The sequence below is a fragment of the Erithacus rubecula genome, assembly GCF_903797595.1.
Source record: "Erithacus rubecula genome assembly, chromosome: 4".
NCBI lineage: Eukaryota > Metazoa > Chordata > Aves > Passeriformes > Muscicapidae > Erithacus > Erithacus rubecula.
Genome location: NC_136686.1, coordinates 22,453,533 through 22,473,291, shown reverse-complemented (window position 1 = coordinate 22,473,291; position 19,759 = coordinate 22,453,533). Strand labels below are relative to the sequence as shown.

Below are 19,759 nucleotides of genomic sequence, written 5' to 3'. Positions count from 1 at the left end.
AAACGTCTGTTTGCAAGACAGTAAGAAAGCAGGTCTGAGGGTTATATGAAGTCCTACATGGAAAGCAACTTCACAGTCTAATTTACTTGGCATCTTGCTCTTATTTGAACACACTTCTTCATCTTTAATAAAGTTTTTCTAAATGTTGCAATTGCATGAATGTTGTCACATTAGGTTGTTATAACTCCAAATGTTTATTTCTTCTCCATTTGGGACTATGAATCTAATATACAGTAACGTGACTGCTTAAGAGGAGCTATTACACTTTATGTCAACCCAGCTGCTATGTGAGTACATAAAATTTGCATAATAACAATCCTGATGTTAATTTTGATTTTAAAAACTGTTTGCCAGGAACTATTTCTCAACTTTTGATATTTTAGCTAATTGAAACATTTGCTTGCCAAATAACCAAATATGCTAATGTTTACTGTTAATTAGATGAATTTGCACTGAACTCAGTTTATCAGAAGCGGGTGGTTCATATATACATTATTTAACTCCTCTAATTTTAAAACAGCAAAATGTATTTTTAATCAGCTCTGAAAACTTATAATGGCAATTTTTTCACAGCTTCCAAAATTCTCTATACTAGTGCTTAAATATCTTTGCAGCTGAAAACTTTTATTCATGTGCAACCTTGAACTCCTGTACTTTCAAGTCCTCTGTGGTACTAATAGTGGATGAGAAGACTATTCTATATCCCAGCATTCCAAATGAGCCTAAGGTGCACAGGTGCTGCACAGGGAAAATTAAACAGGACACTATTCTTCACTCAATCATTTATTCCTCTACACCACTGTCCACCAAAGAGAAGGCAGCAGAAACTCAGTGGAACTCTGTCACACCTTTCTTGGATGGCAGCTGACCACCTCCTTTCTCTTCTTGTGGACGACAAGGGTAGAAAAACCAGAAAGCTGCCGACAAAAGCAGAACTCCAGTGAAATTCCACCTTCGTGGATGGTCCTTAGCAGAGGCCTCAGCAGCTGACCTACAAGAGGCGGCGGCCACGAGTCTGTGACCAGCGCCTGCGGTGAGAGCCGGGGTGCGCGCCGGGCTTCCCAAGGATGGCCGGCCGCTCACAGCACTTGCAGGTGATGGCCGGGCTGAAGCGGCCGACGCCTCGGTCCATCCAAAGGGTGGCTACATCCTATGTCCCTTTACCCAAAGCCTCGCACTGTGCCAGGAGCCGCCTCTCCCGGCTCCGCGAGTGGATTTTCCTTCCCCGCAGGCAGCCTGCGGAGCCGGGCCTCCTCACCCAGGCACGCCGCTCCCGGCACCGCCGCCCAGGCCCGGCCCGGCCCGGCCCACCGCCCCCAGCCAGGCGAGGCCGGGCCGCCGGATCCGTCCCCGCCGGTCCTCCCCGCCCCGCGGCGCTGCGCAGCTCCCGCCCTCGCCCCTCTCTCTTCCTCCGCCGGCGGCTGCGGCATCCCCGGGGCGGCGGGACCGGCAGAGCGCAGCGCGGCTGTTGCGACCTCCGCGGCGCCCGCTCCCTGTCCGAGGCCAGCGCGGTGAAGCGGGCCCAGCTCCCGCAGCGCAGCGATGCCGGCAGCCCGCGCCGGGCCGCGCCGGGCCGCTCTGCGGCCGCAGCATCGCGGCGGCCCGTGCGCGATGAGCCGCCCACCCTTGGGCACCTTCTCCGCCCCGCTCGCCTCCTCCTCCCACGGAGCCACCCTCCTCCTCCGCCCCCTCTCCCTGCCAGCCTCCTCCCCGCCCTTCCCCGCACTCCACGCCGGTGGCGGAGCCGCGCGTCACTCGGGCTCCAGCCCCGCCGCAGACATGGCGACACTGACCGCGGTCCAGCCGCTCACGCTGGACAGAGGTAAGCGCTCCCCGGCCGCGCCTCCCCGGCCGCCCTGCTCGGGGCCACCGCGGCGAAGCGCCGGCTCTGCCCCCGCAGCTCCAGCGCCGCGGCAGCGCTCCGGCCCCGCGGTGCCCGGGGCCGGCTGTAGCAGCGGGCAGCGGGGACGCATCTCCCCGCGGGGCTCAGGTGGGCGGCGGGAGAAGGTCTGAAGCGGAGGAGATAAAACTTTATGGGGGCAGGGGCCGGGATGAGGCAGGTACCCACCGCCGGCAGCGCAGCGCTGCCGCAAGCGCAGGACGCGGCTCCGCGGTCGGCGCTCCGCTCCGGAGGCGCTCCGCGGTGCGGTCCGCCGTCCCCGCCCTGCGGGGCTCCCCCGCGGCCGCCCCCCGCCTGGCTCGGCGCCGAGGCCCCGCGCCGCCACCCCCGCAGGTGTTTCGGCGGGGGATGCTCGGTGGCGGGGCAGCGCCGTTCCGGCAGCGAGTCGGGATCCCGAACCTCCCGGCGAGAGCGGCGTTTGCCGGCAAAATGCGGCTTTTTGGGGGCTTGCGCGGGGGTGTGCGGGAAGGGATTCGTGACTGTTCCTTGTCCATTCGCACGCAAAAGAAGGGTTCTGCGTATTCCCCTAGACAGCTACTCGGTCCGGGTGGGGACAGCGTTGGTGTTTTGGGTAGCCTTGAGACTGTGTCGGTAACCTTATAGCGTAAGAGGGTGCTGAAATCTTGAAGTTTACAATTCAACTTGTGCCTCCAGGCTGTAAAAATCGAGCCTCTCTCCCTTGCAGTGCAGTTGTTCCCGTAACACGGTTCAGCAGAAACCTCAATAGATTTCTCTGGGTTACTAGGGAGAGTAACTTTGCTCCTATCGCTCCATCAGCTCCCAGTACGGCATTCTGAATTGCCGAGGTGTCCTTCTTCCTCACTTGCATGCAGAGGCTCTAAGAGGCTCCCAGTCCCTATAAATCTTGTACTCTTGAAAGTGTAATTGAGGCCAGTGCCTTGGTGTTTTAAATGTTTGGGGGTTTTTTCCGAAGGATTAAGATGGGTTGTTGGAGTAAGATGGAGATTTTTTTTTCTGTGAATCCCATGCAAATGAAACACAAACACAGTTTGAAAATTTTAAAGAAGAGGTAGGTACCTTTTCTAGAACCCAACTGAGAGCAAATCAGCCTACAAAGTACTCCAAATACAGTTTACTGGGCTTAGATTCCAGCATTAGTAGAAAGGGAGAAGCTAAAGTTATTTTTACTGAAATAGCAAAGTGTTAGCCTGCACTTTAAATTAAACTGCTCAGAAATCCACTGTGTAATCTACAGTTTCACCCTAATACTGTTTTCAGTAAGCAGGACAAATCTACTTTCTGGCAAAGGGTTGAACAGATGGCAATCCATTAGCAAACCTGACTTTTCAAAGGAAATATTACTATATCAGAATTATACATCCTTTTTTGTAGAACTATGCTTTAAAAATTCCATAATACACGAAATGCAAATTAGTCCTAATTTAAATATAAGCATCTGTTGTCTGTGTCCAGAATATGCCTAACCACTTGGCAGGCGTGCCAATGTTACGGTCTCCCTGGTTGTCTGCCATGGCTGATAATAGTGCGAGTGAGAGAAAACATCAAAGAATTATAGGATGTGGTGTGCAAAACAAAAACACAGGCAAGAGGAAACAGATTTAAACAGTGCACCTGCCTTGAAGAAGGGCATTTCGTCAGAGGGATACACTTCATCACTTGTAACATGCTGCTGCATCAACTGTAGAGGATGGGCTGAAGCAACTCCAGGAGCAACTAGACCAAGCCAGTGCTCCCAGATATTTCCTCTGTAGTCTTTCTTTCACAGTCATGGGAGAGGGAAGGTTCTACATAGTGAGATTTTCTAAATTCCTGGTGTTTTGCTAAAGCAGATGAGCCATGTTTACTGTCACTATGCCTTGCACTTCTCTCTGTGGTCTAGGCATAGCCCTGAAAAGTCTTGTACCTTTCATGTCCATTTCACCCTGTCCCACAGGGAGCTCAGCACAGCAAGAAAATAGGGGCCATTTCAGAACAAGTGTTATTGTTAGCGTTGTGCTTCTGGGGGAATTGCTGCTTGATCTCTGTCCAGTAAGTGTTTTGCATTCCTCCTTGTTATGGGTCACTGACATGGTAGAACATCATAAGGTTATAAGTGTGTGTATATATATATATTAGAAATCCGAATTATGCTCTGAAGTGGACAAAATAAATTGACTGTATTCTAGTACATAGATGGGAGCTTTCTTAAAGCCTGATGTAAATGGCATTCAAAACCTGTATGGTACAATGAATTACCATTTAAAGGTGAAGGGCATGGTGTGTGTGAATGATTGAAAGCCAATTATATTCTGCAAGATTACTTCAGTCCAAAGCACAAGAATTAATTTCCTTAATTCCTATCATCATGTGCCTTTCTACCTGCACAAATGTGTGCAAGTTCCATTAGGGCTCTTTAATATGTAGAACAAGTTCACAAAATAATGGAAATTTTAATCACTTACAATTTAATCTCTAAGGCTTTTGCCTGACCTTTGCGTGGTGCTCTATTGGGAGGAGGGGAAGAAATCAGCAACAATTTCAGGAAGTAAACCTAAGGCACAGTAGCAAGGAGTGGTACCACTAAGGGGAAGGTGGCACCAGCATTTGGGAGCTTTGGGAGAGGAAGGTGCCTGCTGGATTATCTTCCAACAGCCAAGTGAGTTTTCTCTCTGAGAAAGTGCTCCCTTCCTACCTTTATTGCAAACATCTTACACCCTGAATCAATAGCATCCCATCACTAATCTCTGGTGTCCATCAGAGCCAACTGGTGGAATTTTCCAGGCAGGTTCAAAGCTTAAACCTTCAAGATTTAGGGAGCTATACCTTGTTTCAGGTTAAGACAAAGTTACAGTAATGTCTTCAATGAAATGGCAAGCAAAAAAAAAAAAAAAACAAGCTTGGGAAATTTTTTCCTTATTATTTTATGTTCAAGGTTATGGGTTTTTAAGTACATTCCCAGCTTAATTTACCTCCATTAAAAAACCCAAAATGGTCACTGTACAGTTACTTTCCACTTCTTTCATAGGTATGTTTTCAATAAGAGTTTTGTTGACACTGACAGACCACTCTGGTTGCAGTTAGTTGGCATTTTCCAGCAGTGTTTATTTGTATTGGTAAATCTCTCATCACGTCTTACTGCCTTTGCCTCTCCTTTCAATGTCCTTTGTCTTGCACAGAGCCATTGCTTCACCCTACCCCATGACCAACAGTAGCTGCCTTTCCCTTTATTATCCAGAGCCCCAGGTCTCCCTCACACACTGCCTTCTGCTGCCTTGCTCTTCTCAAAGCCCTGGTGCAGTTAACTCCATTGCTCTGTGCCTTGCCCTTAATCTTTATCCATTTTCACTGGAAACCCAATTTCCTCCTCTAATCCTCAGTTCTTCTGCTGTCCGGTGACTCTCGGCACCTCACCAGCCTGCATTGTCTCAAATGCTGCATACAGATCCAGAAGCAATGTTCTGCTTTTCTCCAAGGGCAGTGTCATCTCCCCCAGCCAGTTCAGCCTCCTCATGATAATATGAAGGCATCCTGTGAGTTCCTGTGTGCTGCAGGTACACGTTCTAAGCAGTGAGAAATTAAAGCAAGCTTATTGTGGGTGGGATCACTTAGACTGTTTTAGCACAGTCTGATGAAAGCATTTTCTACAAGTACAATTACCCTCCTGGAAATATGTTAGAAGGGAATAGATAGATTTCTGTGCTTCCCTTGGCACACATTTAAGGACTGGTCATTGGAGGCTTCTAAATTGAAGGAGGCATCTTTCTAGCTATGCATTATACATGCTCCTCTCTATCTGAACTTTTTTATTTGACTAAATGTCTGACATATTTTTCATAAACCTTATCTTAATTCAAATTTTGCTTGTATTCTTCCTTACAAGATGAAAATCTTCTTCAGAAGAAAACTGACCATGTATTTTCTCAAGCTGCTGCAAAATTTCTGTCCCAGTTCCTCTGAATAGGATAGTGAAAATGGCAGCTTTAAAAGGGCACATTCTTGTTTTTGAAGATACACAATTAGCCTATACAAAGACCACCTCCTGATCAAGAACAAGGGAATATCTTTTTGTATAAAGGGGGATTTTCTACTGCCTTTTGTTAATAATCCATATCCTACCATGTTTTTCCCTTTATAGTTACTGTTCATGTCACTGATGGTTTCACTTCTTTATGTGACTGAGGGTAAAATAAGAAATTTGGATAGACTGAATATACAATGCTGATACTTTAATCACTGTGAAGTTTCATAACAAGGTAATAGCTATTGGCTGTTGACAAACAAATTTCTCTTGATTTCAAATATATCCTTGGACATTGAAAGATTTCTTGCTGTTTGGCTGGAATGCATAACTGAGTTCTGTTGTTTTTTACGAATTCAAACAAATATTTTTCCAGTGGAGTAGGTGTCCCAAAACTTCCTGAAAATCTGTTATAAAGGGCCATGTTCAATGACAATAAATAAGAATATCAATGGGCTTGAATTACCATTAGATGTTAGACAAATTTCAGATGTGGTAGTACATGGCACCTGACGATTAATATACATGGGTATACTAGAGTACTCCTTCTTCCTTTCTCTTCATCTCTTCTTGTTATTTTTCTTCTCACTACATCCACATAGCCTACATAATTGGGGATTTTTTCCCCATCTGTCCATACATATATGTATAAAACAGAAATTGTATTGAAAATAAGTTATGTTAGATTGTGCACATATTATTATAATGTATATTATCCTGGGAAAAAAAATGAAACATACTCATCAGGAAGAGAAAATCAGATTCATAAAGTGTGAAATACAGTCCTTGACAGGGGAGCAGCATAAAGCCAGATCTCTTTTGCACAGGGTGAAGCCCTGTGGAGCAGTGCTAAGTGATGTGCTGTTCCCTGCCTGACTGCCTGTCTGTCATGGGGATGTCTTCTCTTGCTCTTCAGCCTAGCATGCTAAAATCTAAAAATCCTTCTGCAAGTGCCACACACTTCAAGGCTAACATTTCTCTTCTTGATGTTCCAGCTGAGGACATACAAATAACCAAATTCATTCTTCCGAGAAAAAAAAAAAAAATTCTATTGTTTGTAGGGACAGAAAAATAAGTGACAATTCTAATTTCAGGCCAAAATGTTCCTGTTTTTTTACATCAGTATGTTACAATTTATTTTATTTTTTAAAATGCTTTTTTTCTGAAATAATGGATTAAGGTAAGTGGATTGAGACAGTGATTTGTGGGTGTGGACTGGGACACTTTCTGAGGATCTGTTCAGTTGAAGAATTGGTTAGTTCAGTGTGTAGTTCAGCTGTTCCACCTGGAATTCTAGTGCTGGAGTGGAAGCAAATACCCTCTGTCATGTCATGGAAGCAAATACATGTCTGAAGTTCATGAGTGGTGTAAAAAACCATGGGTTTAAAATTCAATACACATGCCCAGTTCAAATGTCTCTGTAGAATCCCCACCTGAAGAGGTGCTGGGGCACATGGGAGCTCTGTGCAAGGTGGGATATGCCTGAGACAGCTGGGCACCCATAGGAACACATCTTTTAGGTTGGGCTTCCCCTGGTAGGTAGGGCCTTGTCCTTCAGCCCAGAGTGAGGCATGGTGACATGGAAATTGGGAGCTGCACCTGTATGCAGACAGATGGAAATATCTACAAAACTCATGGCAGCTTTTAAGTCACCTTTGTGTAGAGGGGGAAAACCCTAAATTCTCAGTTGCATTTCCTTCAGAAACATGTAACTAATAAGAAGGCAGAATATGGAGAAGATGGATGTGTTGTCAGGACAGATTTGTGAGGCACCTTCAAAATCGATGGCAGTGCAGGGACCTTGAATTCTTCCTGCTCTCCCTGGATGAAAATGTTCTTTAGACATGGTAGCAGTGGATGAATCATTTTAGTCTATCTGAATTTATCCTCCATAGAGGAAAACAGTATGATGAACTTGTGTGTATCCTGCTTTTGCCCTCTAAGAGCCCATGCTATGACAAGAGCCTGCACAGTTGCAAGATTCACCATTTGCAACATGTTGCAAGAGTATTAGTGATTTGAAGGCATGAGGGATACTATTTTCTGTGATGTAAATGTGTACTGTCTATTTACAGATAATGTTGGAAATTAAAAATTTATTTTCTAAATAGCATGCCTATGCTAGGTCATACATATTTCAGTTTCACACTGATGTCTGAGAGATATTTTCATAACTTCAGAAAACATATTAATCTTTTGATGTAATTGTAAATAAACAATTTTCTTAATTCCATTCTATTGCTTGAGCTGAACTTCTGGTGATGTTACCAGAAAGAAAACTTTTTGAAAAATGTAACAAGTGAAGTCATCAGTTTTTTGCAGAGTATTATTTGTCCTTTGAGTTCACACATATATGCCCATTTCTCCTTAACACAGATGACCCTCATGCAAGTGCAAAAAATATAAGTAGAAGTTTTTTTGTCTGACCTGTGTTATTTGAATACACAATACTGTTCTTGAAAATAATGCAATAGAATTTGAAATAGGAATTAAATAAAACTAATAATTGAAGTTACTCATTAGAAGCACAAATAATGAGAAGGAAGGATTTAAGAGGAGACCAAGCTAAGTCAAATAGTGTTTTGAAGCACATAACTCTGTTAGTCTGCCTTCCATCACATGGAAAGCAGACTCACAAAACATTTGTTCTACTTGATGCATTTTTGGCATTTTTAAAAGTAATATTTACTAATGTGCTGTGAACTGTACATGTATGTATAAATCCAGGCATTTTCAAAGTTAATCTCAATCAGCTTAATCTTCTTTTGAGACATTTGCTGAAGAGTCAGCCTCTGAATGAAAAACATTCAACTGTTAATTCTCAATTCAGATGAGAAGATTTGATTGATATTTTTTACATATACACAAATTTACATTTAAAAACAATGTTTTCCTGAGTGTATAAACCACAAGCTTGGCTCTTAGAGATGTTAAATAAAGAGGGAGATGTGTGTACATCTTTTTTTACTTGTTTTACCAGGGTCCAAAAGGGAGTTGTTAAATAAACCTAAAATTTCTCAAATGCAACTTAGCTAAGCTACCTTAGGAAAGGAAATGCACATGGCTTCTCATATTGTGTTGTTGTCCTACTGCTACTTTACTAATAATTATAAGAAAAAAGATATTAAAACATTTTGATTAGAAAACAGAAATAAAAAAAATCTTGATTGGAATACCATATCTCAAGAAGAGATCAGAGGATGATTTTCTTTATTTTTTAGAAGATGGATCAATGAAGTGTCCATGAATACACACAGCATCAAAGCATTGATTTTGTTTCCGTTCAAACAGGGATAATTATAGAAGAAAGAGTTTTGTGGAAAATAGGCTTTTAATTTATTTTTCCTGAACCAAAGTTACATTTTATTGGTTCTTTTCGATAAAAGCCCATGTTTAATCACTAATCCTTCACATCCAGTAACTCTTTAATTTTCTATTTCAAGCATGTCTTCTGAAAAAGTAAATCTAGACCTTAAGGAATCAATTCCTCTACAATCAGTTAAGCATTGGGGAAGAATGTACTTGAAACAGATTAGGTGGATAACTGTGGCCATCAGCAGCAGTCCTAGCCCTCAGAAATGGATATATCATCATCTCTTCACTTTGCAGTAGACTTGGCAGCTGTATTTTTGCGAAACAGTACTTACTGAATCAGCACAGTAGCAAAAAGATAATGTAGCTGTTCTTTGTTACACAGAGACAGACCAGAGAAACTTGAGAGGGTGTGGTGGCTTTCAAATCTATGAAGCAGTCATTGGAAAAATAGGTGGTTGTATGTCTGATATCTCTGTAGCCTGACACTCTTGTAACGTGATAGTAATAGCTGTGGAGTTCCTATACATCACCTTTTGCATCCTGCTGGTACAAGTATGTGAAAGTGTGTGCCCCTCATGTCTTAGGTAGGCACCTTGGAAAATCAAGCTGCAACCTGAGAGGAGTTCTAGTACTCCTGTTTCAATTCTTGGGATCATTCAACATGTAGGACACCAAGCAACAGAACTGCAAAGGTGACAGTGAGCTCTCTGTTTCACACGGGTTTTCTGCTCCAAGGTTTTGTTTGTAACTTGCTGCAGCAATTCAACAGTCACAGCTTTCTTCGAACATCATATTTGTTTCAAAGGTGAAAGCTAACAGTGGTCAGTTGTTGAAATCTGCCAGCAGCTAATCTGTACTGCCTCATTTTGCAGGGATTTATTAACAAAGGATTTTATTTATATCACTTTCTTCTTGCTGTTGTTGGTTTTCACCTACACACTTTGAAAGAACAGGGGTTTTTTTTTCTTTCCTGAGAAATGACTAGAACGTGACCAAGTACCAGAGAAATTCAGTCTGCAAAAAGCAGTATTGTTAAATCCACAAAAATTTAAGACAGAATATTAACTCTCTTCTCATTACCTAAACCTACAAATAAAGTGTCAAACATGTGTATGTAATTATTGTGTTGCACCCATTGTTTTGCAAAAATTACATATTTTCACTGTTGTTTCATTAAACTCTCATACCATGTAGAAAAATAGAAGATAAAATTCTGATTCTAGACTTCAAGAGACAATTTGTATTGTCACTATGTACACTTGCCAGTAGCCCACAGCCATCTTTCTCATCTTTCTGGTAATCACATGAAGAGATTTAAGGCTAAGATTAGCTGGAGAGATAAGAACTGAGGAGAGGCAGCGGGAGACTCTAGTAATGACATACAAGCAGGAAAAAAGTGAGAGTTACTGCTTTGGCTCAACACACAGTGCCTGTTGTGAAGCAGAATTAGCATCCCTAAGTTAACCCTACCTCCCTTTGTGAGACACCTGTTGGGTCCTTTTTTTCTCCTGTTCCTGTCTTCTTCCTGCCAACAAAAATCTCTGTGATGCAGACTAAAAACACACACTGGAAGTAGCAGCGTGGGAAAGGCATGAGGTTGCCCATATGGCCAATAGTTTTATTTCGTGATGCTCACATAGTGTGTATAAATACTTGATTTTGCTTAGGCAGGGGAGCAAAAGAATGGATTTTAGCTAAGAGAAAAGTGTGGTTTTTTCCTTCTATTTTGCTTTGTTCAGACTTGCTTATTCCTTGTAATAATTTGTTTTCTGCTTCTAGGTTAGTCAAATTTTCAATTCCTTCACTGATTTGAATTTTTTTTCCTCTATATATTTGAGGTTTAAAACACAAAAGTAAATATTATGTCCAAGTCCTCAGGTTATGTTAATGTATCAACCCTTTATTTTTCTTTTACACTGGGATCAGAACCTCTAAAATGATTACATTTGCCATTCCAATGGAGTGTCCAGAGTAGTTTTGTTTAGTTTTTAAAGGAGCTTTGTGCCAGAGTTGTGGGCGGTGTCGGTCGATGCAGAACTCATCCTACATAATCAAGTGATGTGATCAAGAGACAGAGGGGCTGGTGAAGTTATCAAGGCATTACTTCAGCTGATGTTTGTCACTACAGAAGGCAGCAGGCAGTTTTCTTGCTTTCATATAGTTAAAGTTGTAGGAAATTAATGAATTAAAGCCAGCAGTATTCACTGTACTGAATTTCTCAGCAAGTTACAGCTTTCCTTCAAAGGATTTTTTTTTTATTATTTCCCAGTTTCAAGAAGTCAGACAGTACATCATTTCACATGTCCTATGTAGGTAAATAATGGCTTTTAACATCTGTGATCTCTATTTTTTAAGTAAATGCTTTCAGAAAGATTGAGAATTTAAATAATACAAAGTCAGAAACTACAGAATACCCTGCTTCCTGCAAGAAACAATAAATAATAAATGCTTGTATATTTCTTATATAAATAATACATACTTATTTGAATACAAAATAAACTTTTAAAAAACTGTTATCTTTTTGTACCATATTTGTAGCCAACTGTGCCTAATCTAAAAGAAAGGATCCGAATTGTGTCTTACCTGTTGTATTCATCAGTGACTAACTATAAATCATAATTATGATCACAAAGAGCAAGTATGATGAAACATTATAAAGTCAAAACTACATACAAAGGGAAGAAATATTTTATTTTATTTAAAAGGAATTTTACTTTCCTTTCCTTCTTCTCTATAGCTAATTTAGGGGAAAAAACCAAGATTTTGTTATAAGTATTGCATTAGAAAATACCATAGTTTTCAGTGCTCTTCTGTTCTTTGTACTTTCAGCTTTATGTTTTGATCTTTTCTCTTAAAGGATAATTTGGTGTCTTGTTTTTACAGCAATGCTATGTTCAGTGTCTTCTATACAAAGCAATGAATGCTGTCAAATGTAAAGGGTTGTTGTAGCTGTAATTTATCTTTCTTACAGATGGCAAAATCTTCTGATGAAAATTTTCAAACTCATATTTATACACCTCCTCATCGTGATTGCTTTAGAAATTGCAATGAAACAAATAATTTGGAAGAAGAAAAATTATATCAGTGTTTAAAAATTATTAGGATTTAAGGTTAATTTTGAATGTTCATCTTTGAAAACTCTAATTGCGTTATTGCACTTCAGGCCTTGAATTAAGTCAGTGAAACTTATCTTATTTAAATGATCCATTAATTTTTTCTTTACTGTTCTATGATTCATTATTATTTCTTTAAAAATCAACACTGGAAATGTGACAGTACTATGACACTTTTTCTAAGTAACTGTTGAACCCTTAACAGCTCTAGGTACTCTACAGATCAATCTCACACATGCACAAGCAAATCAAATCTCAAATTTCTGGCAAAGATGCTCCTATGACTTACAGTAGTTATGTGAAGGCTTCAAGAAAAAAATTGGACTAGTTCTATGTACAGCAATGAATATGCTTAGAAGATTGACCAAAGTAAAGCAAATACAGTACTCATAGCTGGCCTTCATGCTAGCTTAAGGCTACGAAAATCCCACACTGAGGATAAGAACAGAAATCACCAGTCAAAACTCAGTAGAGTAAGAACAGGGCAAGATTACTTAAGACATTGTAGACATTGTAAGGTTCAGAGAACACAGCGTATTTTTTCAGTTTAGGGAACCTTTTGAATGTTGTGTTTGAATGAGCTAAGCAGAGTATTCAGGAGCAGTTTGCCTGAAATGTCATCATTTCAGTGTTTGCCCAAAGCAACCAGAGTGACTGAAGTATCTGAAGAGAGCACTGAATGACTTTCTTGTTGTTGAGAATACTGGATTGAGGGGTCTCAAGAAAGTTTGCTGTCTGTGATCATGGATGGCATTGCTCCCCCTGCAAATAAAATGTGTCTTTTCTCTAAGTTATTTTGCAAAGCATCTCAGACATCTCAAACCAGCCTGTCTTGTTTAGGTGTTACTGCCAAAGCTGCTGGAAAAACTTGTGGTATATAACATTGCCTTAGGTTGTGCAACAGTTGGGTCACAGGCTCTATGTCTGAAATATGGACTGAAGCAGAGAACTTGGTGGCTGTGGTGTGTCTGAGAAGCTAGAGCCAGCAGAATCTGTGCTTGGCTCAAACATATAGACTAAAACAAGGTCTGATGAGTAGCCAGAGAAAATGAGCCTGCCCCAGGCATTGGGGCAATGTATGTAGAAACTCACCGGGCTATACCATTAATGTTGTTGAGGGCAGTCATCTCACATCAGGCAAAATGAGACAGACATATATTCAATTACAGCTCATGATTTTCTGATATTTTTCTCATACATTAAGAAGAAAAGAAATTAATTTATTCCATAAAATAATTATGTTAAGGCATTTTAAAAAGCTTTAAATCCAAACCACATTGGCTTGCCTTGTAATGGCACTTCTCTTGTCAAATGTAACTCTTCTGAGGTATGATGTTCCCTGGACTGCACAGAGATAAATTTGTATGAGTCTTTATATATCTGGACAGATATCTATATCTACTGATGTATCTATATCTACTGATGTAGGTACCTGATGTGTAGGATGCAGGCATTCACATCTGAGGTAATCATCTAGTCTTCATTTATCGTCAACAAAGGGACAAGGCACACCAGAGTATGATTCATTTCATGTAAAGTAGGTCATATGAATTGTAGCCTCAAAGTGTCTGTTCTTCTTCATTGACTGTGATAACAGTTGAGGGTGAGTCTCTGAGCTGTCCAAGTCCACGTCAAAAGTGTGGTAGCTGGAATCCTCACCACAAGATGAGTCATGAGAGCTCTGTAGAGCTGTTCTTTGTTATTTTTATTTATGTATTCATAGTAACATTTGACCGCAGGACAATGCATTAAACCTGTAACTTTTACCCATATAATCTAAACCACAGTGTGAAAGCACTGGTAGTATTATTCTTGCTTAATCTTGCTTCTTATTATTAATTTGAATCGACCTTACAGGTGCATACTATGAAGTGTTAAATAATATTCCTGTTTTCTAACAGTTTAGCTCATTGTTTCCTATACATTGCATGTGATTTACCACGGTGAAGTACATCTTTACACTTAGTGATTAGCATGAAATTTGGGGCAAGACAAACATATCAATTTAAATGAGAAAAAAGGCTGCTTTTTCCCTCAACATTTCTCAGCTCTCCAGATTAGACTAAATAAATATAATAAGTCAATGGAAGGACATCTGAATTAAGGAGTGCACTGTACTGATAGTGAGGCACCAGAGAGGTGAATGGAAGCATGTTGGAAAGTCTGGTATTGTAAGAGTAAGGCTTACCATGTTGTATAAACCAGTGGCTGACAGCAGAACTCTAGTAATACAGAGCATTTTCCAGAGATAGACACTGAATTTTTTCCAAAGCTGGTGTTTTAAGCATGAAGTCACATAAATACTTTGATACAATGTACTATTGCTGTTGGCTGTGAATTATGAATGAACTTTGCTAATCACCATTGAATTTTGATTTTCCAACCATTGCTTACCTGCTGTCATTTGATAGTGTTTGGAGAAGATTGCCAAATATAATAAAGCATCCTGTGTAGGCCTGTGGAATTATGATAAAAAGTTGACAGAATAGCATTAGGAATTCTGAAATGTATTTTCATGAGTTTAAAGGAATAACTAAACCTGAATGCAAGTATTAGAGGAATAAAAACTACTGGCAATTATAAGGACCTGTTATGTCATGCAAATTCTTCACCTTCAGCCTGATTAGAGGTCTTCAGGCACTACAGAACAGAGCTTGCAAATTTCCAGGATTATTATTCTGTAATGCTGTGGTGAAGCTAGTGAATATTTTAGAGACTTACTGAATATCCTTCTCTCAATTTGTAGTGATGTTTTACCTCATTGAGATATCAAGGGCTGGTGTTTGTGCAGCACATTTACCTTTCCTAGTAATCAACATACTAATGCAGTGACAGTCTCCAGAATTAACAGGAATGAGGCATAGAAAGACCCCAAGAAGATGAGAAACCTGTCCTCTAATACCTTGATAATACAAGAGGTCACCATTTTGGCTTTGGTAACAACCCAACAACTTAATTCTAGAGTTCTTACCAGAATAAAGAAACTGTGTGTTTCTGCGTGGTTGCTGGTTTGACCCAAACTGGTAATACACAGCATTGCAGCTACTGTTTAACTGCCTAATATAAGTCAGAGAATAGTATATTTATTTTAAAGATGGCAGACCAGTTCTGTCATAAGACTAGCACAAAAAAGGAAGGTTAGATAGACACATCTTGGTAGATAATTTTGCAGTATAAAAAAGGCACCACATACCTTCTTTTTCAAGAGTCACACAGGTATTAAATGGGATGCATTTAGCATGCTAAAATAATTTGCTACATTCTTCCCAATAATTTTCAACCTGACTAAACTGAAACAAACACAAACCCTGCACAACATCTACCAAAGTAAAACCTCAGCCTCGACAGCTTACAGAGTGTGCTGAAGCCTGATCTACTCAATCTTAGTGGTAATGTGAAAGAGCACCAAGTTCAGACCAGCCAGGATTCATAATTTGCTTCCAAGCTGTAAAAGCTGTATTAGAAAAAGCATTTGCTATTTAAACCAAATACCAAATAAAACACATCAGTCTACAGTGTATACTTGAACAAAAGCCAGCAAGTGAAAACCATAAATGACAGAACAAAGAGATAATGACAAAGGCCAGATGACCTTTTTTTAACTGCACTCAGCTGTAGATATATGTGTACATGATGTATACAGTGTTCCACAGCAGTACTATACCCCTGCACTTCTCTGTCCTAGTGGTTTCTCCAAGGGTTTGTATTGTAATTTTCTGCTTGTGTCTTGCTAACAGTGCAAGTGGAACATCATTCAAATGAAAATACAGAAAAAACGCTTGAAATGAAGATTTTTTTTTTTTCTGAGTCATGCTTTTCTTCTGATGAGTGCACTTGATAAAATACATTCCACCTACCCTCAGCCCCCTCCTTTCTCTATGTTCTACTGATAAACATGACCCACCACACTGAAAGAGTATAGTTCCTGAAAGGCTGTAGGCAAGCATGATGATGAATAGAAAAAAGAGGAATGAATGTTAAACAGAGTGGGAGAGAGAGGAATTGTGCATATGTATGAGAAAAAAAAAATTAAAATGTGCTAAGAGTTGAATTTAATAAGTGCATTTTCCTTTTAAGACGTACATATTATAGAATACAAAGGAATGATTCTACCTACATCATCAATCAATTCCTACCAATTTGTGGGATATGAATGGGGAAAATGATGATAACCACATCAACATGAGTATCATGTTGATGGAGTTCATATTTTGGAAAATGTTTGAGAGTAGGCAAAACAATCCTTTTCAAAAATAAGTATCTTTGTTTCAAGAGAGGACAAAGGAAATACACAGAGATAAAAAGTAAGGGTATTTCATTTAAATAGAACTTAACTAATTTTAACACAATTATAGTAATTTTTGTAGCATATTTCTATGTAAATACACATTCTTTTCATCCATTTGGCCTTTTCACAAGTATATAAGAAAATGGTATATAAGAACAAATCCTTGGTGATAGCATTTAGTTAGATTTATAAACAAAGGTGGCTTGGAGACAAGAAAATTATCCTAGCAGTATTTGTCAAACATATGACAGTGCCCTCTAACTGACTTCAACAGGGGCAGATTCTCTGCTATATGCTTTATTTAATGTAACTTTAAAGTGTTACTGATTGCTAGTCATAATATCACCTCTCTGAGCAAGCACTTACTCCAGTTTTAGCCAGGGCCCACCTTGAGAGAACCACCAGGAAGAAGCCTGTGCATCACTTAAGCTCTTGTGCACTGCTGAATCTCACTTTTTAACCTGTGCTAAAGTTTCCCCTTCAAAGTTATTCATGGGAAAGAAATACAGCCTGTTTCATGAGGTCATATTTTATACAGTCATGTTTTTACATTTTAAGCCTGATCAAAGTAGTCTGTTTTGTGCAAAGTGTTGTATTTTGCTCCTGACAAAGCATCAGCTCATAACCAACAGCTTTGGCCCTGAACATGCTCCTCATTTTCTTTCTGTAATTTATATACTGTTCTCTCTTCTGTGAGCAATATCCCACAAGTCACTGCCAAATTGAGTGAGCTATGGGACAAGAGAAAGAAGACTGCTTATTGTTACTGGATAGGATAGATGAATAATAAATCAAAGCAAGAACTTGGGCATTGGCATTCATGAATTTTAGCATGATGGACGAATTTAGAGGTGTGAAAAATCAGAATACTATGGGCATATTCTGCTTTTTTTTACCTCCAGTCACTTCTGAGTCAAAAAGTTAAGTAATCATAATTATAGTATTGACAAATAATAATTTTGCCTATGAGGCTCTGTAAAATACCCATGCTAGACTTTTCAACCAGAAGCTGAATTTATCATTTGCATTGTAACACTCATCACTTTAAGAGTGATTAAGTATAATCTAAAGTCTGACCTATGCCCTAGGGAAATTAGACCTGTACTTAACTCTTTAAGATTGATTAATGTACCTAAAGCTTTTTATGTTTCCTTCCAATCAGTACAAATTTTTCATTTAGTATGGTTTGTTTCAGGACTATAGAAATGTGGTCTGTTTCCCAGAACTTTCAGATACAGTGATGACACTTCAAAATACCTGCAAAATCACAACCAATATGCCATCTGTGGCATTATTTTTTACAGCTCTGCTTGTAAAGTGAGAGGCAAAGTTCAAAACTTACCTGAACTGGACTGTATAAGACCTCAATCTGGTTTAGATTATGCCAATAGCTATTGTGTATACATGAATTATCTGATCTATTATGGTAGGCTGTTGAAGCTTCTTCAGAATAAATCATATAATTGCTTTGTGCTGTCTGAAATATCAGTTTGCACTCACTAGTAGTAATAACTAGGGAGTGTGGATTCAGTACTTAACTTGCTGCAAGTCTTGTGTGGCAGATAAAGAAAAATTCCATTGCAAATGATTCAATAGCTTTGTTTAAAATCATTGTAACATTATTATTACTGAGAACATAAAAAATTATGTTAGGTTTTCATATTAGGTTTTCAACCTTAATGATTCAGGGATTCCATGATAATGTTTTGTCATTATTTTGCACTCTACTGAAATGGTTCTTGCTAAAAGTGTATTTACTGCTACTTAAATCTTAAAACCATTTCCTTTGATGTGTGACCTCTTATCAGTCATATTCTTCTCTCTAGAATCTATTTTTTTCTTGATTTCCATGGCCTTAATATCCCAGATCTCCTTTTAGCTTTCTGATCATCACTTCAGTAAGTGTTTTAGAGGGATCTTGCTTGACATAGCTGTGATCTGGTAATATGGACTGGGCACCCAGTAGCAGCTAAAGCACTACCTGGGGCAAAAGCTCAGGTGCAGTTGTTGAATGCAGAGTCAGGTTAGTTTTATCTGAAAACCTATGAGCTCCAAGACTGCTCTGCCATTCAAGCTACAGCTCACTAAGTGGAACCATCCTCCTGAAAGAAACACTTTCTGCCATGCATCCTCTCATGATTTGAACTATCTTTTGGCAGATGTCTCTAAAAAAGCTTGAGAATTGTTTAGGTCTTTGTTAATCTACTAGGGCAGAAACTACCATGCTGAATAGCTGCCTGCGTCTTTTAATTAAATGGTAAATTTTTTGAGATGTCATCTTCTCTTTTCCTAACACCGATGCAGCGGATAAAAATGTTTTTCTTATAAACACAAATTTTTTTTTTTTTTTTCCTATTGCGGCTCATCCACTGTCATGTCTTTTTCTATTTCCAGAAGATTTCTCATGTCTGTGTTGCATCAGACAGTATAGCTCAGTATAGCTCAGTTACAAGACAAGGATTGTAAGAACTGTTCCAATTAGCATAATCTCCTAGTCACAAACAGTACAATCTTTGTCATCGGAAAGAGAATTATGTAAGGTTGCTTCTAAACATTGTAATAATTCTGGAGTTGTGTGGTTGAAAGGAGAGGTGGGGGGAGGGTGTCTTTACTTAAAACACAGAGTTAAAATGCCTCAAATACTGTTTTATCATTTAATACTATGCATTCTTTACTTCACTGGGATACAGACCTGTGTTTGGCAGAGTGGTGTAACTGCCAGTAGTGGCTCTGGTGGCTGTGCAAAAGACAAGAAGATGTGAGAATGTCCATACAGCCAAGATGGTAGCATTGCCAGATTCAACTCTACCAGCAAACTTAAAGGAAAAGCTGGATGGCAGCCTTTTAAGTGGCAGAGGAGAAAATCCCCTCTGTTTAAGCTCTGTCATACTGAAGACTGACCAGCATGTTTTGCTCAGTTCACTCCTAATGTAAGACAAGTGTCCCTTGCTTGACTAGGCTACTCTCTATAAGAGCAGTCACTATTTCTTGTTCCTCTGTGTCCCCAGCCATAAAGGATTGTTGGGCATCTTACAGGTTGTTTTGGGCTTTTTTTGATGTACTTTAGTAATAGCTGTGTAAATTAGGAACTAGTGTTAAAGAGGAAAAATTTGAATCAAGATACTGGTACTGTTCAGCCAGACCAGAATCCCATTCACCATTCA

The 19,759-nt window shown here is 39.9% G+C and overlaps 1 protein-coding gene across 2 annotated transcripts in view; it reads left to right on the top strand.

The window, feature by feature from the left end:
- The first annotated feature begins 1,370 nt into the window (after positions 1–1,370).
- Positions 1,371–19,759, top strand: part of LIN7A (lin-7 homolog A, crumbs cell polarity complex component) — a 44,903-nt gene continuing 26,514 nt past the window's right edge. The window contains exon 1 of one of the 2 annotated variants that reach the window (XM_079304453.1): positions 1,371–1,822. In XM_079304453.1, coding sequence (XP_079160579.1) covers positions 1,543–1,822 — 280 coding nt within the window. In that variant the 5' untranslated portion in view covers positions 1,371–1,542. The remainder of the gene's footprint in view (positions 1,823–19,759) is intronic. The other variant, XM_079304452.1, reaches the window with a different exon arrangement.